Here is a 28,000-nt window from a genome sequence, read left to right on the forward strand (position 1 = left end):
GTTTGTAACCAGGCTGAGCTGTGAGCTCCTTGGCCCAGCTCTGCCTCTGAGCACAGAAGGCACTCTGAGGTGCCCTGGTCCCCCATGCAAAAAGTCTCACATTCTGGAGACAAAAATAAATAGATAAATAAACAGAGGGTTGATGAAGCAGCTCCCACAGCAGCTGATGAGCTCATGGGAAGGACATGTCTCAGTTCCCATCTTCTTCCCAGTTGCTGGGATCCACAGCCCAAACCCCCTCCATGCCAGGTGTCTCAGCTAGTTTCTCTAGTTTAAAGTAAATGGCTCATTAAAAGGTCTAAAGTAACAGGAGATGGACTCTTGACCTGAGCTTCAAAAGTGTATTTTCCCAGTTCCCAGAAAAACCCTCTCAGCCAGGCTGGAGGGTGAGCCAGGCAAAGCAACACAGGATTCATAGGATGAAAGAAGTCACATAAAGGAGTAGGGGAGGCAATCTGCTGCTAAAAGGAAGGCTTTGCTCCAGGGACTGCTCAGGCATTTTGCACTACAAAAAGTACTTTAACAAAGTAGATTTAAAAAAATAAGAATCAAGAAGTGCATCCCAGACTTTTCCTTCTGCTGCTGTAAAACCCACAAAGGTGGTACCAAGTTTTACAACACTACATATGCCCTTGTTTGCAAACCACATCTATTCTGTGGGGTTTCCATCCCACCACCACCTATTTACAAACACTGTATTATCACCCCTGGTTAACTTATTAAAGGAAGATAAAGCTTCATGCCACAGAGGCACGCACACATGCAAATAAGGCATCTGTCACCTTCTCCTCTATTCACCCATAGCAAAACCTTCCACTCCTACCTAGGACCTCAAAATATTTCTCAATTCTCCTGCACCTCAATCTCTGATACATCCTTGGCAGTGTTAAATCCAGCCCCATCTCTGTGCATCAGCCCCACTGCCCTGCAGCTGACTGGGGTAAATACCTAAGACAGGGAAGTTCATCTGAGCTGAAAGAGGCAAGTAAAATCACAGGGTAAGGACCTCTACAACATATAGACATATGGGAACAACTCATGCAATGTTCTAGTAGCACTGTGGCATGCACTTCATGGCTTGGGAATCCCAAGCTTAGAGGGCTTCCATTCCTACAGGAGAGCAATCCCAGGGATGACCTGCTGCTGCTCTTTCTTGCAGGCAGCTTCTGCAACCCCAGCTGGAAAAGGAGACGAGCAAGAGAAAGCAAAGCAAGCACTTATACTGGAAGTGGAGCCTGCCTGACACATGCACGTTTAGCGAGTCCCAGAATTGGACACAGTTCAGAAGTTGTATATAGACAGGCTCAGATCACTACAAACATGAAGTGCAAGAACTAATTTAAGCTACTCAAACGTTATTGAGCTGCAATCAGCTAATCACTTAGGAAAAGGACCAAGAGTCACGAACAGCTTAATGTAAACATCTTTTCAGCATGTAATAACACGCAAAAAGGAAAACAAGTATTAGGCTGAATAAGGAAAAAGTGCATTATGGAAAGCAAAGTAACACTCTACATAATCTGATGGTGTGCTAAAGTACTGTGTCTACTATGGATTCTCATCTGTAAAATTATTTAGAGTATCTAAACACATGGTATTTTTTGCCTTTTTGTACTAGATGAACTTTTAGTGAGAATTTTGGAACAGATAGTAAATATGGTAGATTTTGCTTTTTAAACTCTATGCATCAATAACCACAAATTTATTGAGAAGATATTTAATTCAAATGCAACCAAGAGTTCATCTGCAGCTTAGGTTCAATTTGATGCTAGCTGCCAGAAGCCAGCCACTTCCTTCTTCCTTAGAATGGTAAAGAAAGCAGAGAATGATTTGACTTTATTTACAGCAATGGTAATATTACGAGAAGCATGAGACTTGGTAATTGAGTCAGGAGTAGAAGTGGAAGTCTCCTGTGACAACCTGTAATTGTCAGAGCTCCAAGTAAATGCAGCAGACACAGGCTCAAGCGATATTTTGAGTGCCTGGGTTGTACCTGTACCAAACCTGGCCTCCAAGCCTCTAGAGATTTGCTTCTCACTGCATTTTGGTCCTTCCATTTTCATACAGAAAAATATTCATAAGAATACTCTATGGGTATTTCTCCACTTCACACTAAAAATATTTCATGTTTAAGTGCATAAAAAATTCCATCTCCTAGCAACTGAGAGATTCCTGCTGGAAACAGTGCCGGGAAGGATGGGTCTCCAGGAATGTGGAGTCAAGCAAGGATTCTGTGGGTGTGAAACTGTTGGCAATTAAGTCTGATCACCGGCTGCACATGTTTGTGTCGAATGCGTTCAGATTTACTGTAGAAATTGGCCTGAAGTATTACAGAGTTCCGGGAGTTCTGATTAAAATGAACTGTGTTGAAGATGCACGTACTGCAGAGAGGCTCTCGAGTCCGGGGAGAGCTCTGCACGAGCGGGAAGCGTTGGGCACCGGAACAACAACAAATTAAAGAAATGAATTGTCTCAGGAAATATTACTGCTGGATTCCGAAAACAAGCAAAAACACTGTTGCTACCTGAGGAGCACAAAGGGGAAGAGAAGAAACATTAAAATTAATAAAGCAGAATTGAGATGTGAGGGAGAGGCAGAGCTGCACGCTGGAGACCCAGACAGTAAATGAGCACATGTGATTAAAACCAAATCGTTATGCACTACCTTGCCTTGACCATCTATCAGCTGGGAGGGCTGGAAGGGCCCAACCTCCCCAGCTGGAAATTCCTTCTGCTCACTCCTTCCTGTCCTTGGCTTCTCTCAGACCTGGGGCATGGCTTCATGCTCTGTGTGCTGGACGAGCACCCAGTGGGAGCCACCAAAACAGCTCTGCCCTCTGCCTCAACCTGCCAGCCCCACATTTGGGGTTCCCAACCTGGGGCACTCCCCACACACATACCCTGTGCAGTGCCAGTTGCCCTAAGCAAGAGAAAGCTCCCTGTTTTTATGGAAGATGGCTCAGAGACCCATTTAGAAGCCCTTTCATCTTCCCACCTGTGAGAGGAGAGGGACCTGCAGCGGTGTTGGGTTCATCTGCCACATCCTCCTCCCACACCCAGCCCACGTGTCCCACCGGAGAGATGTACGCGAGGGCGACTGCAAGAGCTCAGCTGCCAGGGAAGGGCTCTGCATGCTATGCTGCCGAGGCAGATTTTGGCTTTGGGCAGTGTGGTGGCATAGAAATTGCTGCACCCACATGAAGATGAGTTGAGAGACCAGCATGGGTTGCTGGCCAACAATCCCGGTGTCCTGCCTCCACAGAGAGAAAACCAAACCTTCTTTAATGATCTCACGTTGACACTGTGAGGGTGGGCATCAAGGGGATGCTAGAGGTAGAGATGTACCACTGATAGCTCCATGGGCTGTGTCTGAATGTGTGCTAAAGGCAAGTCCCCAGCCCTTTGGGTGAGGAACCTTTTTCCCAAAAGTAACACTAGGAGAGGCTTTGTGCTATCTTACTCTTAACTTCTAGATTAATTTGAATTTGCTGTTCTAGAATGTGATTACATTCAGGTTTCCTTTTAGAGAGATTCATTTTACAGCTAAATTGCTGGTTTGTGTTCTGAAATTTCAGCTATAAGGTACCACAGGGGGGTCTTGGGCATTAATGCACTAAATTTCTGTCTCTCAGATTGCACTATTCACTTTTTTTTTCCTTTTTTTTTTTTTTTTTCTTTTTTCCTTTTTCTTTTTTTCCCTGCTATAAGGCATATCTCCAAGAAAGTGATTTCCCTTCCTGCTCACCATCTCCTTGGCAGGAAATGCATTTTAGTTAGCTAATTAAATATAGCTGCATTATACATCAAATATCACTAATAATATATGGCAGTAATGTTATGTCTACTGTGAGAATAAGTTGCATTATACATCATATCTATAATACATCACTCTGGTAACAATTCAAAGTGCCTGCTCTTAAATTTTTGCTTGGCAGTGGCTAGCTAACATCAGGGTCTGGTGGGTAGATTTTGGGTATGGGGATGCTGTGATGCTGAAAGTAAGGCCCCTCTCCATGTGCCTTCTCAAAGACCATGCTCAGCCCAGATGTGTCCATGCTCTGCCTGTCCCTGGGCTCCTCTGAGTCACATTTCAGGACTTGTTTGAGATTTCTTCTCCTCCTCTGCCTCTCCAGGGTATCACTGTATCTTCTTTTCTGCCTTCTACATCCACTGCCATAATGTAAAGGATCCTCTTCTCACACATGACTGCTATGTGCATGTTCTGGGTAAGGCACGCTTGTGTGTACATCAGAAAGTGCTGTTTTTTTCCATCTTGCAGTTTCCTTAAGATGAACAATTACACTTCTGTGCTGACTGAATACTAGGGGATCCCAGCATTCAAGATATAATCTAACCTAAAACAGCTTACATTTTTATATGTGTATTTTTTTTTTTTCCTCCCGGAGGATTCCTACATCTGTCACAAGTTGCAATTACAGAATGATTAAAATTAAGCCCTCTCTGGAGCAGTCTGTAGAAAACATATTGATAACTTGCCATCACCACCCGTTTCAGTAGAGGAGAGGGAATTCTTAGCTAAGCACAACAGCTAAATGTCAGCTGATAGAGGAAATCTGTGGGATGCTCAGAATGCACTCAGTGTAGCCAGTGTTTATTCTAAAGCACAGAGAAGTAAATAAAGTCTAAGGTCCTTTAAGTAAGCAAAGTTTAAATTGTTCCAAAAAGTTATCTTTTGGAGTATGCTAAATCTAATACCTCGTTCGTCGAGTTATGATCTCCACCAGATGCACAATACCCATATTTCAGAACTGACCCACTCTCTTTGTACCACCAATGTCCATAAGTCATCAAAAATGGTTTGAAAAGGATGAAAAAAAAAATAAAAATGTATCTACAAGCTGGGTTCCCTACCTATAGGATGACCTCCCAGAAATTATCAGTACCTGTGGCCCTGTTCACTTGGGTACTGGAGGCTCACATTCATCCCCAATAATATTTTTAGTTCAAAATTAAAGAACAGTGAAACAAGCTAAGTTGTAAAAGAAAACACATATTAGCATTTAGATTAACAGTTGTTATCTCCATTTCTCATCACCAAACAGTGAAATACATAGTGATGATTTAAACATTTTTCAGAAAGGTTAAGGACTCCTTGAATTCAAAGGGTTGAGAAACATTGGCCTACAAGATAAATGGCACTGGCCCCAACACGTGCTCCATATCCTCAATACATCTGGACTCTGGCTGGAATTAAAATTCATATTGCAGTAGCAATTAAAAGACAGAACTAGGTCATGAGCTGTTGTTCTAGGCACTGTGCAGGCAAAGAAGAAAAAAAAAAAAAAAAAAGGAAGGAAGCAGCGTTTGCCCTAAAAAATTTCAGCATTAAGAAATTCAGAAATCTGAGATAAGAAAAAGAGGAGAAGATGGCAGGGGAATAAGTTTGGGTGTTTTAGCAATGTCCTGCTATGCATTGAACTTTTCAGCAAGCCAAGGCTGTTACCACCGGGCAGTTTTCAATGTGTGTTGGAACAATTTAATCCCAAGGGGAGGAGAGGAAGGGAGGGAGCCTGAGGATGCCCAGCTCCCAGCAGCGTGCCGGACGCTGCCTCGACACGGCACGCGCGGGCGGGTGCTGCACGTGTGATGGATGCACCTCTGTACACCTACGTGCAGCATTGTTTGCAGGACTCAGTGCCATGGCTGGCAGTTTTTTATAAAAGAAACCATAGCAACCCCCTTAAATCTGAAGCAGCAGTTAACAATTTGCTGTGTCCATTCTGGTAGGCAGCTTTTTCTTTCCTCCCATTAAGTTCTGTATCTTCCCCCAACTATCGAAAGGAGCGTAGAGGAGAGATATCCACAGAGCCCTCAATGCTGCATCATACCCTGAGTACCCTGTATCCAATTCAACATGCACATCCAGCTCTTGATATAGGAAACAAACATGAAATCTCCTTGCTTTAAGTCCTTTCTTCTTGAAATTGTGCTTAGCAATGTTGTGCTGTTTTTGCAGCTAGCACTGAACCTCGCTGCAGACTGACTTTCAGGTGGTTTCGCAGTACTGCGCAGTGTTATTAATGAAGGTGACTGCCCGCCTTCATTTTAATGGGTCTCTCATTTTCATTCACTCAGTCATATGAGGAGAAGGACAGCTGAACCACATTTTAGCAAAGCACGAGCCAGCCACATAGTTGTTGATTAAACCTTGCCTTCAGAACAATTCAGCCTGAAAAGTGATCCGTTAACAAAACCTGACAACACGGGAAAAAAAAAAGTGCTCTCCTTCTGAGAACTTTGCCTGTTAAAGCCTGATATTAATGGGGAAAAAAATCCCAAATGGCATTTTAAACTCATTGCCAAACCAGCCCCAGCTACACAAAAGAGCTATGGGCAGGATTTACATGCACGACTGTCTGACAGCTGTGAATGCATTCGTTCCACCTACCTGGCTGAAGCGCTGCATGGAAGGAGCTCTGCATCAGTGCTGTGCGGGCTCAGGACACCCCTCCTTATCTCCCAGCCTAGGTCTGATAAAGCCTGACACCGCTCCAGTATTACACATCCTCGGGTGTTTTCTATCAGTCTCAGCCAGGTAGGACTCACTGGGTTCCCCTCCCTTCAAAAAGATTCATTCACAGCCACGCAAATCAGGAAATGTTTTCACATGTTTATCCAGGCTTAGGCTACAAGGGAAAATCTACATATATTCTCTTGATTCTGTTCTTCATCTTCCAACAGGCTACCAAAATAATTGTCAATAGTTAATTTTGTCACTGTTTATTATGTGTGTGTTCCTCCTCTGTCTCTTACAAAGCATATACTGACAATCTGATCATTAGGAAAGGGCTAAATACTGGCAACAAAGACATATTTTTAATTGTCTGTGACACATCCCTATGCAGGACCGTAATTATTAATGATAAAGCACCATAACAAGGATACAACACTTAGTGGGAGGCTTTGCATCCTTTGCAGGGAGCAGAAGAAAGTTCGTGCATGTTCAGAAGTGGTTGTGGCTACCAGCATTTGTGCAGGACTTTTCCAGCTGCTCCTGGTGGACTCTCAGGTGCCAGACGTGCCAGAGGAGCAGATCATAACCATAATTTCACAAGAACAAAGCTTGCAGAAATGTGTTGCCAAGAGATGTGAAAACACCAAAAAATGGTTGCTACAGAAAAACAGCACAGTATTACTCACAGTAATTCACACAGATCTCTTGCCTTTGACAGCAACCAGAAAGATGTTGTAAGATTCACCCACAACTGAAGTGAAAATCTTGCCAGTGATAGATTAACTCTTTTATCAACTCAGGAAACAATTAAAGACTTGGTTGAAAGATAACACATCTCTCACTGGGGCCTCAAACCATGGCAATATCAGACACTTCCCAGCAGTTGCTCATGACTGTAATGGTTAGGGGGAAACTCCTGTGCCTAATAATAATCCTAACGTAGCTTTTCTGAACATAAGCAAGTTATAGTAAAAATCCAATATTTTAACCTTTATAAGCACACCATCCCATCATTTACTGCTCATAATGCCAGAGATTGTTTTGAAGACACCACTGTCAACTAATGAATGAAAATGAACACACTCTTCCAGCTGGGCACACTCACAGCACTGTGCAGCAACATGTACTATAGGCTGTAGTTAGCACGCCTTCTGGAGGCTGTGAAATAGTTTTAGATCATTGTATTTTACTCATTTACTATAGCGAATCCAGACCTGGGGGAGACGCTTTGTTTGTCAGCTGTGTCTACGTGACAAGGCCGTGGTGTGGCCCTCAATGCACTTTACAGCTTAGTTTTCTCCAAATGCTGTCGTGTTCTGCCTGATAGCAATTACTTTCAACCATTAGGTGACCTTTCTGTAGTTGTCATTTAAATCCATAAGGCTGACATCCAGGGTCAGAGCATCCCTTCCTGTAGCTCTGAATGATTTCATCATCTGCAGTAAGCCGGGAAAGATGTGGGGGCTCTCTTCCCTTGCATCCTGCCTGCTCTTCTGCTTAAGAAATCAAATCTTCCTTGGACATCACTAGGTGTCACGACTGGGTGCACACACAACAGCAACTGCTCAGGAGCCTGGCTAATTCCTTAGCTGATTAGCCCATTGGGAGGAAGAAGCAAACTTTCCCCAAGAACCATGCAATTCAAAACTTGAGGATGAATCTTTCACCTCATTAATTTTACAGGACACGGGAAGTGAGACTGACATGTTACACCATCACACACGACCATGATGAATGCACGTTACACATCACTGGCTGCAACCTGAGACAGGTTCGGGCTGGGGACCACACACACGGGCTTGGTTGTGGTTGTCCTCTGCCCACCTCTCCCTCTCTGGAGAGACAGAGACAGAAATGTCACATGAAGCAAGAGCGATGTTGTATGAAAGAAGAACAGCCTTGAAACATGCCCTGGAGGATATCAGCCTGGGGTTGGGCTGGATCAGTTACAAGAGTGAGTGCTGCTGCTCCTCCAGTTCTGCTTCAGTCACAGAGCTGGGTTACAGCAAAGGAACACACGGAGGACAAGCAAATGCCTTTATTTTTAGAGTGTATGCACTGCAGTTTCATCTATGCTGTGGCCCTGTTTAGTATGTACAGTCACAGCAGCTCAGCTCCTCCACTTAGAAGTTGCTTAGAAGCTACTAGTCAGCTATAAACGTATAATTAGGGCAGTTGTGTTGGTTTGGTCTCTTGATAAGGATAAAGACCAAACTGAATCATCCGCAGTGGTTCACGGCTCCCTTCCACTGGGGACACTCAGTGGCACACAGGTGGCACTGCTGTCCCCACGGTCCTACAAGCAACAAACCTGGAAGTCCCAACATGAGGACATGCTAAGCCACGGGGCACATCTCCAGCTCCACAGCCAGTGACCACATCACGCCACATCAGCTGAAGTTTGTTCCAGGGCTCTGACCCGAGGGACCAGTGAAATAAGTGGTTCCACCGAAATAAGTGGTTCCACCGGTGCTCATCTTTCCCAGGGCCACACTCCCAGGGTTGCTCAATCTGCATGTTGTGTGGGCTGCACGCTGGCTTTTCCAGTCTTTCTGCTTCCTCTGCCAGCTGTAAAACAACAACTAGAAGATTTCCTCTACCTGTACGCACGCCTTGGGCTTGGAACTGGAGGAGTCACAGCAGTGCCTGCAGCTGGGGTGAATTGCCACAGTGTGCTGCCTCTGCCCCCACCCCAAAGAGCAGCGATGTATGCCTGACACAAAGGAGGGAACGCTGCCAAACCACAGAGAACCTGTTTGTGCCATTACCTGCAGCGTGCAGACCCACAGCTCAGCTCTACAGAGCTTCTGACCTGAGGAAACAGCAGAGGTTATCCATCCCCCTGCCCTCTGTCCTGGGTGGGAAGCAAGGAGACGCGGGTACCCTCAGCCGAAAAAAGGCATGAGAATGATGTGTCAGTGACTATGGAAAATGCCTCTTCCTATACACAGCTTGTATGCACAGAGGAAGAGATCAGGCTGTCCCAAATCACCGCACACATGATTACTGGTACCAAATGAGCTGAGCCATCTAGAGCACTTCTTTTTTTCTTTTTTTTTTTTTTTTTTTTTTTTGTAACCAGATCTAGAAAAAAATATTCTCAGAACTGTGGTTATGAAGTCCAAGTTAACGTGCAACCAATGCTTGCAGGGTGCTCTAAGGGTTACAAATTACATTGCTCCTGCCATGGAACGTGGACAGGGGCCAGAAAGGGACTTACCTGGAGAGACTTAGTGCTCCTGCTGGGACCTGAATGGAGTAAGGAAAAAAAAATGCTGCAGCTAAGGGTCACTCCAGGCCTTCCCTGGCGGCAGCAGCCAGCCAGCCTGCCCCTCCAGCCTCTTGGCACTGGTCATTTTATCGCCTCCAGCCCTCCACTGCCCGTAAAGCCATGGAGCCTAAGCATTCAACTGCTTCTCTAGGACATCTCTGTGCAGAGGTGTCTGATATCTCAGTGCAATCAACAAAAAGCCAAATACCAACTTCACTTCAGCGCAAGTTCTGCATGTCATCCGGAACCATCATCCATTATGCTTTTATTTCATTTGTACTTTGATCCATTTGGGGTGCATACAAGAGAATATTTGCATAGAATAAGCATCTTCACACAGCAACAGCCACAATGTTTGGAGGGTGATTTTCATATCCACGGTTGGCATCCAGCACAAACACAGGCTGATGACTCGCAGAGTCGTAGCTCATGACTATTTACACTTCTCAACCCCATTGCACTGAAAGCTTCTAAGTAATTAGTTTTCCCTCATTAATAAACGCACTGCCTGGGGAAGGGCACACAGGTGCTCCCCAGCCCTATCCTGGGCTGCAGGGACGCACTACACAGCCTTGGGGTGGAAAGCACAGAAGTGCCGTGCTGGGCTGAGCACGGGGTAACACCACCACAAGGTTTATGCAAATGCATTATTCCCAAGGTATTATTTTGGCAAGGTCAGAGAATGTATCAGCAAAAAAAACCAACAGTATTCACAGGACATTACCACAAAATCCACGCTCTTTTATAGCAGAAAGGTGAACGATGTTCATCAACACCACTTTTATGGAGACCCATATGTACTTTATGAGACATCAGGTGTCACAGAGACTTTATGCTGAAGTTGTGTTCCAACCTAAAGGAAGCAAAGTTTATGTACCTCATGTACCACAAAATAATCTACACATACAGTTACCAAGGTGAGTAGTGCTATTCTACTGCAAGCACCTCTCTAATAAAGTACGTTGGGTTCGTACCATCTTACTGACACATCTAATGCATTATTCCATTTTTCTCTTTTACACTTTTAGAAGCAAAAGAGACATTTGGCAAAGTATAATTTAGTATTATCACTTTAATGCATTCAAACACCACTAAAAACGGTGTTGCTAAAACTACATTACAGAACATCCAGGTAAGACAGGCGTCGTTATCTCCTGGAAAAATATGGGCCTCATGCTACTGCACCTACTGATGTGAGTCTGTTGAAACCAATAGGATTACCTGCGTGAATAAGGATTACTCCCATGATTAAGGAGTGCAGGATTACATCCATTGTTTGCACTTCTCCTGTTACTTACATATCCCTATTTTCACCTCTTTTTTCTTCTTTCCTTTTTTGTTTAAAACACAGGGCATTTAATTACTGTCAGCACTAGATATCACTGTGCTGTACTTTTATCCCTTCAAAATGTGGCTGTCTTTTGGATGTCAAATAAAATGCTTTTATGATCAAAACAAAGAAAATAAAGTAGAAGCAGCAGAATCTGGACTATCTAATTAAAAGCAAACAAATAAAAATAGGAAGAGCTTATTATCCACAATCAAAACTTATTTATGATTCATTTCATATTCATGCTCCTGTTCACAGCCTCTCCTCTTGGGAGCTGATTATTTATATCAATTTTTTAACTGTGCCAAGTAGTGAGTTACCTGAGAGCTCGCAGGAAATGCTGATGGTATCACTACCAGAAAACAACAAAAATCTGGCAAACAATTGAGACAAATATTATAGGTAGGTAGGCTGATAATGAATAGTAGAGCAAAAAGTGCTGGTGTTATAATGAAGGATTAAGTCTACACTTACTTCATCAATGCCATATGATTTATATGCAAAATATAACTCCTTTATATCCTTAGAAAAAGAGGGGAAGTTACTAACATTTTTCAACTATTTTATGATACAACAGAATAGTTAGTGCATTGTAAGAATAGCAGGAAAGCCCCAGTTTCTGTTCCCAAACCAATCAGAAATATCTTTAGCTGAAAAAAAAAAAAAAAAAAAAAAAAAAAGAAGCAGCCATACAAGTTACACTTACAGAAAGGAACCAAAATTCCTTACGAAGAGTAACAAACATGCTTTCAGATTTTCCAGTTTGACAGTGAGTTACATTAGTCTCAGTTTTGGCTGCAAGAAATCAAATTTGGATCATAAATATATTTTGTTTTAGTAGTGTGCTACAGGGATTTGAAAATTTAAACAGTACAAGTAAATTTAAGAAGGCTTGACTGTAACTCCAGTGTCAGTTCTGTAGATACTTGTTTACATATTTCCTGGATTTAAATCTGAAGATTCTGCACGCCTTCCTAGGCTCCTTTAAATCATTTAAAGCAAAAAGAATGCATGCAGGTTTTAGGCAGCCTGGCAAAACACGACACGTTAAAGTTACCATCACCTGGAAAGAGTTTGCAACAGCTTGAGAAAACGTCAAAAGTTTCACAAACTCACCGAGGCACCCGGCTCCCTTCCACGAACAGTAGTTTATGGTCAAGTACAGCTGAGTTACAAAGGACTGAGCTTCCTGGGTCCATTTCGCACGAGGCTGAACCTTGAAATCCAGCCGGCCGTGACGGGCACAGGGCAGGCAGAGGGTTTTGCTCCCTCCAGAAGGCATTTGGGTGCTGGGACGGCGATGGGACGGCCGCCACTTGTTGCGGTGGTGACAGGGACAACCAGGGGCTGCCTGCTCAGGCTGCGAGCCATGAATTATTCATGCCTCCACCTCCCCACATTAGCATGCCGCTCAGGCAGCGCAAATGAAGCAATTCATTTTGTCCTTTGTCTTCGGGAAAAGCTTGCTGGATTAATGAGGGTTATCTGTGATGATAAAACCTGGGCCCGCTGATTTATTTAGTCTGATTGGTGGGAATTTGTGTCCCTAAACGCAGGTTTTACGGCCCGAATATAAATCCTGTTCTGCATTCCAAACCTCAGGCAGGCAGGCACGGGTCGGTTCAGCTACAGCAACAATATCTCGCTGCAGCACATGAATGTTTCATTTCCTTGACTTAAATATTGAAGCCGGGCTCTTTGTTTCTGAGTGCTTCTCAAGCAAAGTTAAGAGGAGATCTCCGAGAATGCCGCTCGCACGTGGGTTTGCACATATTTTGGTAATGACCTCTAGGACTGCTAAATAGCTAACACCTGGCTTGCAAAACGTTCTTGTTCTAAAAACAGGATACAGGAAAAAACTGCAATGAAAAATCCACTAAAAAAAAAAAAAAAAATCACTCATACCTGGCAGCATCATTTTTAAAGGGGAGTTAGAAGGTGATATTTTTCAATGTGACGTTTAAATTATTATTCACAGTTTTGTAAATAATCAGCTGAAGGGCCATTATATTCCTCAGTGTCAACCATCTAGGAATCTATAATAATTGAAAATAATAACAAATAATAATAATTCTGATCATTTGATGACAAAACTAGTAATTGAAGACAATGAAGGATTTTTTTAAGTCAATTACCTGTGAAGGTATATAATGCATTACTGGAATAAATAAAAGCATATTTTAGCTTTTCATCAAGAACATTATATTTGTGTTTTTTTAATCCATATTCTAAATAGGACGCTGGCAAGTAAGAGAACTTAAAAAATAGCCACAGAAATTATTTGGAGTTGCTAAGGAAAAAGGATTTAAAAATATGTGATTCAAGCTGGTTTGCTGTTGAAAAGAATATTGAGAGTTAACTCGAGTATAGTGTACAAGGGTTTTACAAGCAGCAAATACTTGTAGTAGAAGTACTTCTGAGGTACATACTTCTGATGGAGAAGGAGATTACTCACTAGAAAAACCCACCGAGTGCATTAGTGACCTCTACATTTCCTAGATACCTTTCCAGAAGATATGCTTTCGTCAAACAAGTAATACAAAGTTATTAGACTCAAAGCAGGCATAGATTTGAAATGTAGAGAAGATAAGAACAAATTCCTTAAAATCCTTTTAGCTCTGTATTGTGTTCAAGTAGTTTATTGAAGTCTACAGTGCCTGTCTTCCTGTCAGCTGAGTACAGTGATTTCGGTAATCTTTAAATCAAAGAGTTTTGCACTTGATTTCAAGATTCATCCAGAGAACCATTACATTGTAATGGTAATTAGACTGATAAACATTTCATGGCAGACTTCATAATGTTTGCTGCTGGGCCCTTCTAGAATAACCCAGGTGCACACATTTTCCTCTCACCATTTTCTCACCATGCTGGTTAAGACAGGAAAGAAAAACAACTTAGCGTACAAGACTATGAAATCATTTTCTTTCGCCTGAGATCTTGTAAGTGGAGCGTATTTCTGCTGCTGACATTCTTATTCTAGACTGTTCAGGTTGAGAAATGCACAACTTTGTTCAGTCTCTGATGCAGATGGGATTGAATGACAAAGGGTCACCAGTTTAAAACTGCAGCAAGGACAGAAGAGTTTATGGTAATCTGATAGATTTTGACACAAACCAGAATTTGTTGTTTCTTCCAGCTTGCAGGTACGGGAGGGTTTCAAGGTAGTGGACGCAGTGATTGCTGCTGAGGTCACATCTTCCCATAATGGGATTTTTAACAATGGCCAAAAAATATGTTTTCCCCTGAAATAACACTACTTCTTCACCTGCATTGTGCTTAAAACATCCTTTAGGATGTGTGCAACAGGAAAGGCAAGGCTGGGCAGAAAAGGAGAAGATAGATAGCCAGGCAGATACTGGCCAGCTCGGTCCTTTGAAACATTTCCCTGCTGGATGTACCAACACTGAATTTGATCTTCATTCTGTATATATAATGATATCTCTGGCTGCAGCTGTGAAGGGGGATTATGCAGGTCGATATCAGCAGAACAGCTTCAGCAGTGAAGTTGGCATGTCCAGCACCTTCTCTAGAGGTCTCCAGGTAGATGGTGAGCAGGAACGAGTGCAATCAAGAGCTACAGAGGAGGAAAAGGAAACGGCTGTCTACTGATGCTATGTGCATTTTGCCTGAAAAAATTGATTGACACAGTTGTAGCTCAGACTACCTATTCAGCCAATGTCACGTATGCAAGTCAGTGACAAATTGTGGTTGACTGTGCTTGAAAGCTACAGAAATGTTGAGTAGCATGAGCGGGAAGATGGGGTTCCTATCCATTGCCATCAAAATATCATCTTTTAGTGCTGTTGACAGTTTAATAGCTACTTCTGTACATTGGAGAGCATTGTGAAGTACTGCTACTATATTATTAACCTAGGCTGGAACTTTCCTGCAAATGCAGAGCAAAAAAAAAAACCACACATATGGAGCTTCTGAAATATTTTAAGATTAAAGGTGTGCTATTCACAACATGAATATTCTCCCTCTAATTGCATTTGATGAGGACCCAATAACACTTTAACCCCAATTATACTTTTTCAATTTTTTTCAGATCGAGTTGATTCCACTCCATTTTAAACATCCAGATGATGGCATTCAGTTCAAGTTCAAACGAAGCATTTTCAATTCCATTTGCTTCCTCTAGGCATTTGAGATGAGATGTGGCTATGGGGGAGCTACACAACCTCTCCCTGACCAGCGAGGTACAGCACACAGAGCTCCAGTGAGGGCTAGCAGAGCCACATCCCTGCAGTAAATATTCACCGCTCATAAAAAAAATGTCTTTGGGCAAAGTTGCATCCATGTACATAATTACTTGAAGTCACGCCTAGAATATACTAAGTTGGGTCATACCTCTGAAACAGTCTGCATGGCCCCAATCTGTCACAGCTCAAAGCAGACGTGTGTAATATCGCACAGATTAAGCGTATTGGGTAGCTGAGGAGGGACACGGTGGTTGTGTGACTAAGGAAAAGATTTGGGATTCAGGAGATTGGAGTGTGACTGCCTATTGATACCTTTAAATTAGCTATCACTGTAGTATCTGGTTTCTGTCAAGGTACTGCAGAAAATCAGTGAGAAGCATCTAGGAGGTTAGCGAATCGATCCTCCGCTCTGCCCATGGGCAGACCCCTCCTTGTTGGCTGTCTCTCAGCATGTCACCGCAGTTATTTGGCTTTTTTTTGTTGTTCTTAGGCACCACCACAAGGCCGTGGGTTCCCTGCCGAGAGGCCTGTCCACTGCTGCCACCTAACCATGGTGGCACCTCTCCAAGGTGGCCACGCAGGCTTTGGGATGCGACAGAGAGCGGTGGCTCTTCTGGCAGCTGGTGCCAGGAGGGGGAAATGCTCCGGGACAGCCAAGGATAACAACATTAACCAGCCCCAGAGAGCCGTGGTAATGGGGTGGCAGGCTTGCCAAAGTGAGGGTTATGCATTCTGCTGTGACATTATTCCCCATCTGTTTTTTTTTGAAGTACCAGGAAAACAAAGCATTACAAAAATGTCAAGCTGTGAGAAGAAAAGTCGAAAGCCAGAAAATTCAAAGTTAATGCTGATCCTTTAACTCAAGTCATTAACTCACAGACATGCCTGAAGTCTGGGGCAGGAGCCTCAGCTGAACCTTCGCTGGTTTGTGTAACCGGCGAGGTGTCCGCACATTGGAGGGGGCACAGACCCACACGGCATATGGACATAGGGAATGGGGAAAAAGAGGGGCAATCAAGAGACAGATTTCCTGATAAATGGGGTAGGGAAAGGCAGAGGAGAGAAGAGATAAGCTCATCCCAGAGAGTGGCAGAAAACGCAAGATTAAGGACACTGAAAAATGAAAAACCCAAGAGAGAAGACGTGAGTAAAAAGGCAACCAGGGAAAGAAAGAGGTTCAGACAGGAGAGATGGGGAATAATTGTGTGTGTGTGTGTCAGGGGGGTGAGGAACAAAGAGTGAGAGGACTGACATTTGGATAGGGCTCTGGTATCAATTTGGTGCAAATATGGGGAAAGGAGTGAAAATGGAAGGAGGACAATGATCTCTCTGAGGGGAGAAAACGTAATTAGGAGAGTGAGAGACTGAAAAGGAAAAATTAAGAGCAAAAGAGCTCGGATTTGGTGGCAGTGCACAGAACAGTCTGAGCATATCAGGTTTTTTCCTCTCTGACAGACTGCGTGGATCAGGACTCAGGTCTTCATCCCCCTCTTTGCCCAGGATGTTTGCATATTGCTCCCCATAGCCGAGTCTTATCCTTAATGTCCACCCACATCAGCTATCAGCTCAGGTGGAAGAGTTTTGTAAGGTGGATCTAAAGACTCACGTGGCAGATATGATCCTCTGTGTTGTGATTCTGAATTGCTGCTTATTATTTCAGGAATTCAAATTGCATACATGAAATAGAGACTAAAAGAATCATTAAAGCTGTAACTGAGACACCCTAAAATAAGGAAATTCTAAAAAAAAAATACAAAAAACCCACACGCAACCTGAGGAGAGAATGTTTTTTAAGCCCTGTGATACTTGCACACACATATATATATATTACTCTTCCGTTCAAGATCTTAGAGCAATTTGGCTCTTTGAAAAGACGCACAGTTGGATGCTTACATTTAATTAAATAGTTTTTAAGATAATGACTACAGTACTTCAACATAATTCACAATTAAAAGCAATCAAACCCAAAAATCAAAATTGCTCTTATTCAAATGTCTTTTTTTCTAGCATTAGCAATAGCCTATATAGGCTTCAATGAAATGGGAGTCATAAAGCTGTATTCCAGAGTTTACAGTTGTAATAAGCGTGGATTTATGGGCAATAAGCAAGTATCTATGTGTACCTCCTTGTGCCTCTCATTTAGTAGGTTAAAGCTGAGACATCCCAAAAAATGTCTTTAATTAGTTTAAGCACTTAATTTAACAAAACAAGCATTTTAAACAAATACAAACTATTATTCTCCAGCCACCACGTACATGAAACAACCATTATTTTTGCAAGATTAATAAAGTCACAGGTGAGTTTATAACAACCTAATTAAAGCATAATTTAAACCTAAGAGCAAGGCTATTTTTGTGTCAGCACTGAATCAAGGGAAAAAAATATTATCTGTTAATAAATATCATAGTACTCTCTTTGTATAATTCTTTTATGTTTGCAATACATATGAAGACACTTTAGAAATCACATCCTCTTAAGCAAGTTCCTTTGCTTATAAACACACGCAATAAAATTACTTGTGTAATTTTTCCCTTGAATAAACAAGAACATATTTTCTGCTCCATCATGTAATCCATGCATTAGGGAAGACCAACGCAATGATGAGAAAATAATTGAAGTTAGAAATTCAGAGAAAAATACTGATAAGTGGATTGAAGGGATAGTTTGCTGGCTCAAAATTCAGATGTATTACATCAAGTGACTAAATATTTGCATGGAGTGTTATTAACTTTTTTTTTTTTCTATAGTAAAACACATCATTGCAAGATACTAAGCACATTCAACTACGCTAAAACCAGTGGGAAACAAGGAGATCCAGCTTTTTGCTCAGTCCAGGTCACAGCCCTCTCGGCTGCGGTCCAGCCTTGGATCCCTCACAAGGCCACTTCATCAGGGGCAGGCTCAGAGTGGTTTTGAGAGGTGACCGGGGGTTCAGCACACACATTAGTGAACCCAGTTGTGGGATTCCCATGGCCTTTTGTAGCCACCCCAAGAGATGATGAAATTCCTTAATTTATCAAGAGGCAATCTAAAATTGGATTGATGGTAAAGGGAGAGGGATCTGGGGGTGCAATTTTGCTAAATTGACAAGAAAATATGGGGAGGAAACCCCCCTGACAAGCTCTCACAGAGCAATAATGAGCTGAACTGCGCTCTTGGACTTCAGCAATTCTGTAGCAATTGTTCCCAATTTTTTTCCGCATCATTATTCATCAAGCTATGTTTCTAAATTTCATTTGGATACCTTTCAATGAATGCCGTCTTCCTTTTGTTTTAAGAACATAAATAGTAATTGGCAACCTGCATTTCACACGGACTCTAAGATTTTGAAAATTGGCTGAGTACTTCACTGCAGTTAAGTTACTCTCCCAAATGTCTGCTATGACGTAGGTGAAATTTTGGCTCTTTTAGAGGCAATGGTAGATTTGTCCATGCCTTTATAGGTGACCATATAATACCCGATTATATAACTTACTTGCCTCATCATTGAATTGCCCTCAACTCATTACTTACTCATTACTGTGAACTGTGCTGAGGACAACCTCATGTTCACAGACGCGAGAGAAAGAAGAGGCTTTGTTTGGAGTGAAAAATCCCTTCCCTTTCTGCTATTAAAAAAATAATGTAACCTAAGTTCGTCATTATACTTCTCCTTTATTGTAGCAGAGACAATTATGAAGAACTGCCTTTATTGCGCAGCCTGGAACACAGCAATCAGCAGCGCAGAGCAACTCTTCTGCGCGGCAGACACAGCCTACCGCTTAATGATTCACTTCATGGGCAATTTGTAAAAAGAAGAAGCATTTACTATTTTGACTCGTTTTAGTTTCTTGTAATAAATAGAAAAATAAATTGACATGCCAAATATCTCAACTGACAAAGCACATGTAATAGCCTCTATTTGCTTAAATATTTATCTCCCAAATATTTTTTTTACATTTAAACATAAGCTATTGGATTCCTAATGAACAATCTGGTATTAATTGGGCTCATGCTAATAAAATATATTCAGTAACAGGCTGTGCTGTTCATGGGTCCTGATTAGCAGTACAGTTGGACTTGGTTATATCTTCGTCACTGCATCACCAACAGAAGACTATTACAATTTTAAGAGTCCTAAAGAATTAAATGATAATAAACAGAGTGAGATGATGTTACGATCTCCTACATAGATACAAACATTTAATATTGTCTTTGCTTCCCTGAAGCAATATTAACCAAGCTTATGAAGAGACAGGTCCTATTGTTAGTTCTAATAATTCGATATAAGCTCTGCTGGAGTTAGTCAGCCCCTGTGCTTTTTCCTGCACGTTTGTGAGGTCTTCCTTAGACAACAGATCTAAGAGTTTTGCCTTTTTAACTGCACTTTGCAAAATGCTTGTATTGGTCTTGATTAACCTCTGTCTTGGACTATTAGAAGCATCTCTCTGACCCTGACAAATCCCCAGCCACCTCACTTACAGCCATCCTTCTTCACAGATAATTTTTCTGGCTCATTGCTTCAGCCAAATGACTCTTCTGTTCGCAGCCCTCCACTGGCTGCTCTTCCCTATTGCTTCGAACACAAACTATTACGGAGATGTTGATCCCTGCCTCTGCTCCAATACTAATACCAGCTTGGCTGCTGCTGTGTCATACTTCTCAGTTTTGAATTGCATTCCATGCCACTCTTAATGGACTGAAAGCATTCCCCTTTCAAATCCGAGAGGAGACCTGATGTTCCTCCTTCAAAGCCTCCCTTAAAGGTCACTTCTGCTGCGGCTCCTACAGGGACACAAACCCACAAAGGGATAATGGTTAAGGAACTAATGGCTCAGGACAGCCCTCATGAGCCTCAGCATAACCTTGCATTTCCCTCAGTTTCTGAGAGCCACCCATGTTTTCCCAGTGAATTCTCTGGCACCATTACTGCCACTTCAGCTTTCATTAAATGCCCATCCCAATGAGCTGAGACGCCTGGCCGGGACTGCAGCACAGATGGGGCCGTGATTTTCCGTTTGGCAGCCACACCAAAATAAATAGATCATTTCGAACCATATCGACTTAATGTTTTCCTTTCATACTTCCATGCCTCCATTCAGGTCAGGTAGAGCTGATGTCAGCAGAAAAGGAAAAAAAAAAAAAAAGTGTATGAGAAGCAGGAGCAAACCTTTAAAATATCAATCAAATTTCTCAGCTGATGGTTAGCAAATTGTCTTCTCCACACAGTTCAGGCAGGGCCAGCCCCAGCTGCTCAGGGCTATACCCTGATGAGTTTTGAAACCATCAAGGACAGCACAGCCTCTGCAGGGAGCCTGTCCCTCAGCTCCACTGCCCTTGTTCATGGTCAGCCAGCAGATCCAGCCTGTGTGCTCCACACACGCACATCCTCAGCCCGAGAGTCTGCACTGACTTCCAACAGAAGTCTAGGGGGCAGAACAGACAGAAAAGAAAGAAAATCCTGTTTGCCCATTACTGCTTTGGAATTGCTTGGGTAATGGTTGCATTAGAGCAACCTCTTAGTATACCTGTGCTGCTCGGTTCTCTCATTTTAGTTTAAAAACAGAAATGATTTCTTTTTTTCCAAGTAAGATAATGAAAACCACACACTACCATGAAGCATCAGCACAAGCCCAGTACCATATTCTGCACTCTCACTTGCTAATTGTCATCTCCTCTTGCTGTACTTCTTCTTTGGGTCTGCTTTAGTCAAAAGCTCTTCAAAGCTATTCTGGATGAAATCTCAGCTTCTCTGGGGCTGATGGAAAAGCCTCCTGCTGGCTGCTAGGAGGCACAAAGCCCACATCTTCTTTGCTTTGCCATGTAAATTGCCAAGGCTCCCCAAGGTGTGTAGTTTTTGATTGCTTTGTCATCTGCAGCAACTGTGCCTCGTAGTAAAAGAAATTTACAGGCACAGTAACCTGCTCGACCTGAAACAATGAGCAACAAGAAGTAATTTCATTGTGTAGTGTATGGGGTTTCACATTTTCCCTTTGGCCACAGCATCATTTCCCAATTCATGTAAGTAAATTGATTCCCATATATAAACTTACAAAGGGCTTTCTTTACTCGTCGGTGCTTTGTTTTCTGATTTTCTAAGAAATTCATGACCTTTTTAAATGATTCAAGAAGGAAGAGCAACCAGGAGATGACAACAGTTTCTGACTGCCTCTATTGCTAGGACTGGCGCAGTTTCTGGAGACGTCGCATCAATGGCAGGCCTCCGGTAAATTAAGACTTAAACGGGTCAATTAGGTTGGCTGCTACAATTAGGCACCGAGATTCAGGAAAACACAGGACTAATTGAAAGGATAATACAAATACCATTCCCATGTTTAAGTTCGAGGTGGCTGCATTTAACTTTTTTCTCTTATAATCAAAACAGAGCATAGGAAAATACCTTCTGCAAAAGTTAAGGGCAGAGGGACCTGTTGAGATATAACAACAACACAGTTTTCTAAGATTTTACTGCTCTTTAAAAATAATTAAATAGCAGGCATGGAAGAAAGCCACATTTCACAGAAGATCCACAGGCTATGTCCTCTCAAACTGATATTATAAAGAAATTTTTGGTCTAGAGGTCACCCTCATAGGTGTCTGCACTTATAATGTACTTTTTATTTGGGACAGAGAGTTTGTGTCAGTTTGGCATATGTAAGGGTGATGGGCCACATGAATGAAATAATATTTTTTGGTGTGTGATCTAAGTGTCTGAGAAAGACTAGCACCCCAGCCTTGGGAAGAGGCAGCTGCACACTGGCTGCAGGAGGAGAGCCTGCTGCATGCTGAGCTCAAAAGGTGACGTGTGATGAGGTCTGTGACATGGAGGAGGATGTTTTACATCTCCCACTGAATCCTGAATGTAACTAAAAACATATAAATGTTTAAAAGTAATGCTTATCATTCTTTAAAGCTTCGTATCAAATTCATTATAGGAACCGTACATATTTACCATTGTCTGCTCTCATAACTGTTATTTAATTAAGTGGTTCTCCTCACTGCACTGTTCCAGTTGCTGTTGGTACTGAGCAGATCCTTCGAAAAGGAGCAATCATAAACTCCTAGATGGGTTTACTCAGCTGTGGCACTTCTAAGCTGATTTAAGCAGTCTGTCAAAATTGACTGAAATTAATTAATTCACTGGAGAGCTGTGCCTTCTCCGAACTTAAGTAAAAAGTGATGCGAACTAGCAGTGATCAGATACGCTTTTTTTTTTTTTTTCCCCAGACAAAGCAATCAAGATTATTTGAATAATGCTGAAACTTGTGTGTTAATGCAGAGGGGCAGATCACTGAAGGGAACGCAGGACAGCCTTATTCCTGTCACACAGGAGCAAATTTCCTCCCATGCTCAGTGGCAGCTCCCACGTTTCAGTGCTTGGCTGCACCACGGGGCTCCCTTTGAGAGCCAAAGCTGTGCAGTCACCAACCTGGTCCAGGACCACCAGCAGCACCGTGATAGAGGAATGAAGGACAATCGTAGCTGGATTACGTCCACATCCAAATGTCTGAGATGCTGAAGCGGACAATTGCCTTCTGGTTCTTACCAAAGCTTTTTTGGGGGTTTTAAGTGCTTCACTGATAGCTTGGTATAGAATTATAGGTGGATTAGAGAAAGCGTTAATAGGGTATTTTTGCTCTAATCTTCTCTCAATTGTTAATATTAATTAAAGGACTCTTTCCTCTTCGTTATACAATAAACATGAACCACTCTTAAAAACGATCATTTTCGTTTACTAGCTACTTAGTGCTGCTTTTTTCAGGATTCCCTCTTCTCTCCCCTCCACCCTGCCATGAGAAGAGGAGCGGAAAGCAGGGCAGGAGCACGGCACACACTACAAGGAGGTGAGAATGACCCCATCACCAACCTCATCGACCTCATGACCTCATCGCATTCAGAGCTGGCCACAACACCTACCTCCTCGAGCTGGTTTCCCCTTAAGGCATTTGTCAAAACACAAAAAGGCAGCACAAAATCTGCAAAGGAATCCAGCCGTTTCAGCCAGAAACTGGGAAGAAGTGAGACACAGGATTATTGTTCCAGCTAAATACCAGAAAATGTTTTAGTCCCCCTGATTAAGCACAGATTCCCACAAGGAGTGCTCCTCCAGTCTTGTCAGAGTGGATTTGGCTGTGGGACAGCAGCAGTTGCCTGTTCCCTTCATAACCTTGGGAGTCTCATCACTACAGCCAAGCTTCAGCTTTTTCTGTTGCTTTAAACATGCCCTTGAGATGAATTATGAGGGGGCTGCTTTGGTAGTTTGCTACCTCCTTCCACAAAGCAAACACGGTGTTTACATTTATTATGTGCTCAGCCACAATGAACAAGAAGGATTCGCCACTTTTCTCAGGGAAGAACCCACGACAGGAGCTAGCTTTCAGAAGACATTTCTTCTCAACTATTCTGACTTATGGCACAGAAACTAGAAATACATAAATTAAGGAAATAAGTAATAAAGAAAAACCTACCATTATTAAGAGCATGCCTGTAGCAAGTTTTCATGAGAGCCTGTCCAGGTCAGGTAGAAAATCACAGATTATTCCCACAAGCTGGATTAGCCCTGGTTTAATTCACGAGCTGAAAGAACAACCCTACCTTTCAGAAGCCACCAGCACACAAGTGCTCGCGATAAGGCAGGTAGCTGGGTTAATGCATGAACAAAGCACCTTCCGTGCAAACCACTGCTACGTGCCAAGTACACACAGGTGCACAGATTTCTCTGAGGTTACCTTGGGAAGCGTTTTGTATTGTGGAAGAAAGAAAAAACAGTGGAGAAACAGCAAGAAAAGGCAGATGGGAAGCATTGCCCAGAACTGCCCAGAGACAAACCAAAGAAAACACTGTGGGTTCTGAATGTTGACTCGAGAAGGAGCAGGGCATGCTGCCTTGTACTGCTCAAACCCTGCTGCATTCAGGAAAATGGGAGTGCAAACGAGTATAAGAAACAAGCAGGGTCTCATCAGAGAGCCACTCGACTCTACCACCGCTTTCTCTTCCTAATGAAACCAAATGGTAGGACAGCAAACACTGGCTTGGCGCCCTGAACAGAAGGGATGGTGCCGTGATTAGGGGGAGCCCTACCTTTAACCCATGGAGTGCGTTTGCTGTGATTGCTTCTCACACAATAACTCCCTGGTTTCCAATGGCCTGGGTAGGGGGAGAGAAATGAATGTTTATATGGATTAGAAAATAGCTGGGGTCACCTTATGCATTAAAAAAAAATAAATAATTAAAAAAATAAGATAAAAGCACATGAGAGGAGCAAAAGTTAAAAGGGGACGGCATGGGTAGCAAAGTACCCATAATTTAATTTATATTTATATAGTTATACAACTACACAAACGTGCTGCTGGGGGCCAGGGGCAGCCTCCGGGACTCCAGCTTAGGCCCAAGGCCTCTGGGCCTGGCCCTGGGTGCTGCTGAAGGGAGCCTGGGTCCATTTCTACCAATACATATACATATATATAAATTATGTGAAGCAAGGAAAAAGATCTGTGGCAAACAGTTTGGGTTTTGCTTCCCAAACTGGGGGAGATGGGAGGAAGGGAGGAAGCACAAGTGCTTCATAGCACATCAGAACAAAACCACTTCTTTTCTCTCCAGTTCCAGTTTATCCATCCCAACTTCTGGTTTTCAGAGAAAAAAAAATATATATATTAATCCAAAAAGTTGCCTTGCTTTAGATTTAAAACACAAAGTTGTTTGCTGGGTATCAAACTGTGTTGACTTCCCCACGTTGGATCACACCCAGCACAAGGCAGCAATAGATCAAAATCTGAACTTTCTCAGCATCGCCTTACAGAGGGGGGGATGCTATTACACAAGTTATGTCAGAGCTGTGATTTGCTTTTATCTAGTGCTGTATTTCAAGCTCCTTCTCCTGATAACAGTATCTCGAGGATTCGGACTATTAAAGTTATCTAAAAGTCATAATAGTTTTCTCTGCAGGGAACGCATGATACGCTGCCTTTCTTCTCTCTCCTACCTTTTCCCTCTTTGTTGATACCTCTCCATCCATCTCTGCAGTTTTATGCCAGCTCCACCTCCAATAACCTCATTCTGTACATCTTAATTTTTAAAGGCACCTATCTTTGTCCACTAGATTGCCTCTGTCTGCAGCATGACCTCATTTCACTGTAGGACTGCCATAAAATCATCTACTACTGCCTGTTTACTGTCCAAACACCTGCTGTGCGTTCCCATCTCAGGGAATCTGCATTTTGCTTTCCTTCTTTTATTCCATTCCTCCCCTGCTTTGTACGCTGACACTTCTTTCCTAATTATTTTATTTACACGTGTACCTTTTCCACTCAGTGCTCCCATCTTTTGAGTAGCTCGGTCACAGATTCCTCACTCCAAATTTCGCTTTAAATGTAGGCACAAAGATTTTGAATTTTTGCCCATTTCTGGATGTAAATGAAGTGGCAGGATGTGTTACCCAATTTGTGTACACAGAGGCCTTTTTAATATCACTGATACGAAAGAGCCAACTGCTGTGATTTCAGTTAAATGCAAAATTAAATGGGGACATTTTGCTAGTTTTGAAGGACATTGTGAGAGATCAAAGTATCCAGAGCTACCTGTGCTTATGTTTCGCTGTGTGAGGGTCAGATGAGAAGTCTCGAGGTCCAGTACTGAACACCTACACCACAGCCTTGCTTTTGGTTGACATCTTCTGGCACTCCCACAGCACAGCATGACATTATTGGACACAATGCAAAGGCTCCTGTGAAGGTCTTTTATCAAGATAACTAAATTTCTCACCAATACGCAGTGAATTAATCTTGCAGCGGGTCCCAAACCTTCTGTTTCCAGGTGTGCAACCTGACAGCTCAGCAGCGACCAGGAAGACACGCTCGTGCTGTAAGGTTGTGCTGCGGATCCCCACATAAAAGCTGCTGAGTAACTATGTGCCTGGAATGTAATTTCAGTGCTCAGGCAGGCTGTGTGTTTTCAGCCTTGATTTATCTTCAGGGCACTCCAAATTAATTAGGCCGGGGAGCCCTTTCCTCACCTTTCCATCAGCTGCAGGACAGAGATGCCCGGCGTTACAACCACTCGTGGTGCTCCTGTGGTGAGGGGCAGGAGCTGCCCCCCCGCCTGCAGCAGCTGCCTTCCTCACTCAGTCAGGACCTCGGGGGCAAGTTCTGCATCCCTCCCGTGAAATCCTTTAATTGAAGCCCTTGCATTAATGTGGCTGGTCTCTAGATCACAATCACCAGCCAGCCCCCAGCTATGTCCCATCTCTCACTTGCAACCCAAAGGGAGTGAGGGACATCACAGTTTCTTCTGTCCTTCTGGCATCTCTTGAGTGGCAGCTGAGCAGTTCAACATTTCCAAAGCAGTTTCCCAGACAAAACTCCTCTCTTGACTCTCCAGGCCCACTTCAAAGTTTCCCCTCGCTTCTCTGTAGAAGGAGGCTGCCTGGGTCAGCATTGATGTTTTCTCCAGGGGGATGAAAGCCTACAGCAGGAGATCTTCTGGATTTCTCAGCTTTAAATTCCTTGGAATTGTTCTTAGGATTAAAAGGAACCAAAATGAGGAGGGAGAAGATCAAGGGATTACCTTGCACCCAAACAAAATGTCTTGATGGTGTGGCCAGCACAGAGCCCCTGAAGAAAACTCCTTTCTCTCCCTACCTCACTCAGCAGTTCCCATACTGGCCCCATCCATAGGAGAGCAACCAGTAAAGACTCATAAGCTATAGAGCAATCTTACACGTGGAGCACGAATGCCTTAATATCCAGCACAACTAAAGATGAAGAAAACACACCTCCAAGCAAAAGAGCAAAACGATGAATCCCGCTATAGGCAGCGCTCCTGCATTTTGACAAGCTGCTATCACAACTCTCTGCTGCCTCTAATTACACCTCTCCATTAATCACAACAACTGACAGCTGGGCTCTGAAGACCTTTATTTTTAAAGAAATTACTTCTCACGGGTTAAACACTGGCGGATGGAAGGAAAGAAATTTTAAAAGGAAAAAAAAAAAAAAAAAGACGCAGCTAAAGTTCAAATGAGATCAGCCCTCACATGTCTGGTAACATGTCTGCACTCTGGGTTATTCTCGAATGTCAAAATAAAGACTGTGAGCCTGAGCTTAATAATTTCCCTGGAGCGCCATTGTCCTGCAGAGATGGTTTGTCTTTCAGTTCTCAGCTGCTGCCAAGGGAGAGGTGAGGGAAGTGAACCACTTTATTTATTGAGTTGGTTGTTGTAACAATTTAAACTGAGCTCAGCATCACTGGCTGCTGCTTTCAGGTCAGTTCGTGGAATTAGGAAGTTTTCCTCTCGATCTGCATACCAGAGCCTGTCTGCTTTTATAGCACAGTTTTGTCCTGGCTTCAAATGCATCTTCTGACCTAAGAAAGGATTACTCCATCTTTGATATCACAATTAAAATGGCTCAGGAGGGGGAAAGTAATGATTGATCCTTCCACCATTGTGCTGATCTGCTGAAAGTGCTGACTTATGCCCATGAGCAAAAACATTGAATCACAGGGATCAATAAACACAGAGCTGTAGTGGTGCAACTGCTGCAGGCTGCACTGTTAGACTTGTGCTGGCAATTACAGAAACTGGGTTGGCTTTACAACTGCTTCGACAAATGCCCCATAACCTTGATTTTTCCTATGCAAAAATGCAACTGCCCTTTGAATTACCTAAATGGTATATTTGTATGCTTCTTTCTGACTTCCTTGAGAGAAAAAAAAATGCTAAAAAATTGTTTGCTAAATGCTTAT

At 42.9% G+C, this 28,000-nt stretch overlaps 1 protein-coding gene and 3 long non-coding RNA genes across 6 annotated transcripts in view; 1 reads left to right on the forward strand and 3 right to left on the reverse strand.

The window, feature by feature from the left end:
• C6H10orf90 (chromosome 6 C10orf90 homolog) overlaps positions 1 to 12,752 on the reverse strand; it is a 64,242-nt gene extending 51,490 nt beyond the window's left edge. The window contains exons 1-2 of one of the 3 annotated variants that reach the window (XM_072039908.1): positions 12,192 to 12,291; positions 10,470 to 10,598 (exon numbers count right to left, since the gene is read on the reverse strand). In XM_072039908.1, coding sequence (XP_071896009.1) covers positions 10,470 to 10,515 — 46 coding nt within the window. In that variant the 5' untranslated portion in view covers positions 10,516 to 10,598; positions 12,192 to 12,291. Of the gene's footprint in view, positions 1 to 10,469; positions 10,599 to 12,191 lie in introns of all 3 variants that reach the window. The other 2 variants (XM_005022247.5, XM_021274313.4) reach the window with 2 other exon arrangements.
• A 569-nt stretch (positions 12,753 to 13,321) lies between these two features.
• LOC110353201 (uncharacterized) lies at positions 13,322 to 27,110 on the reverse strand. Its single transcript, XR_003498143.3, has 3 exons — positions 25,837 to 27,110; positions 24,338 to 24,403; positions 13,322 to 14,649 (listed from the first exon to the last, which is right to left on the reverse strand). It is a non-coding gene; the product is annotated as an uncharacterized lncRNA (long non-coding RNA).
• Positions 17,051 to 23,240, reverse strand: LOC119717403 (uncharacterized). Its single transcript, XR_005266862.2, has 2 exons — positions 23,174 to 23,240; positions 17,051 to 21,186 (listed from the first exon to the last, which is right to left on the reverse strand). It is a non-coding gene; the product is annotated as an uncharacterized lncRNA (long non-coding RNA).
• On the forward strand, positions 21,116 to 23,729 carry LOC119717402 (uncharacterized). The gene is made up of 2 exons (XR_011810178.1): positions 21,116 to 21,277; positions 23,019 to 23,729. It is a non-coding gene; the product is annotated as an uncharacterized lncRNA (long non-coding RNA).
• Positions 27,111 to 28,000: the final 890 nt, after the last annotated feature.

The sequence above is a fragment of the Anas platyrhynchos genome, chromosome 6 (genome assembly GCF_047663525.1).
Source record: "Anas platyrhynchos isolate ZD024472 breed Pekin duck chromosome 6, IASCAAS_PekinDuck_T2T, whole genome shotgun sequence".
In the NCBI taxonomy this organism is placed as follows: Eukaryota; Metazoa; Chordata; class Aves; order Anseriformes; family Anatidae; genus Anas; species Anas platyrhynchos.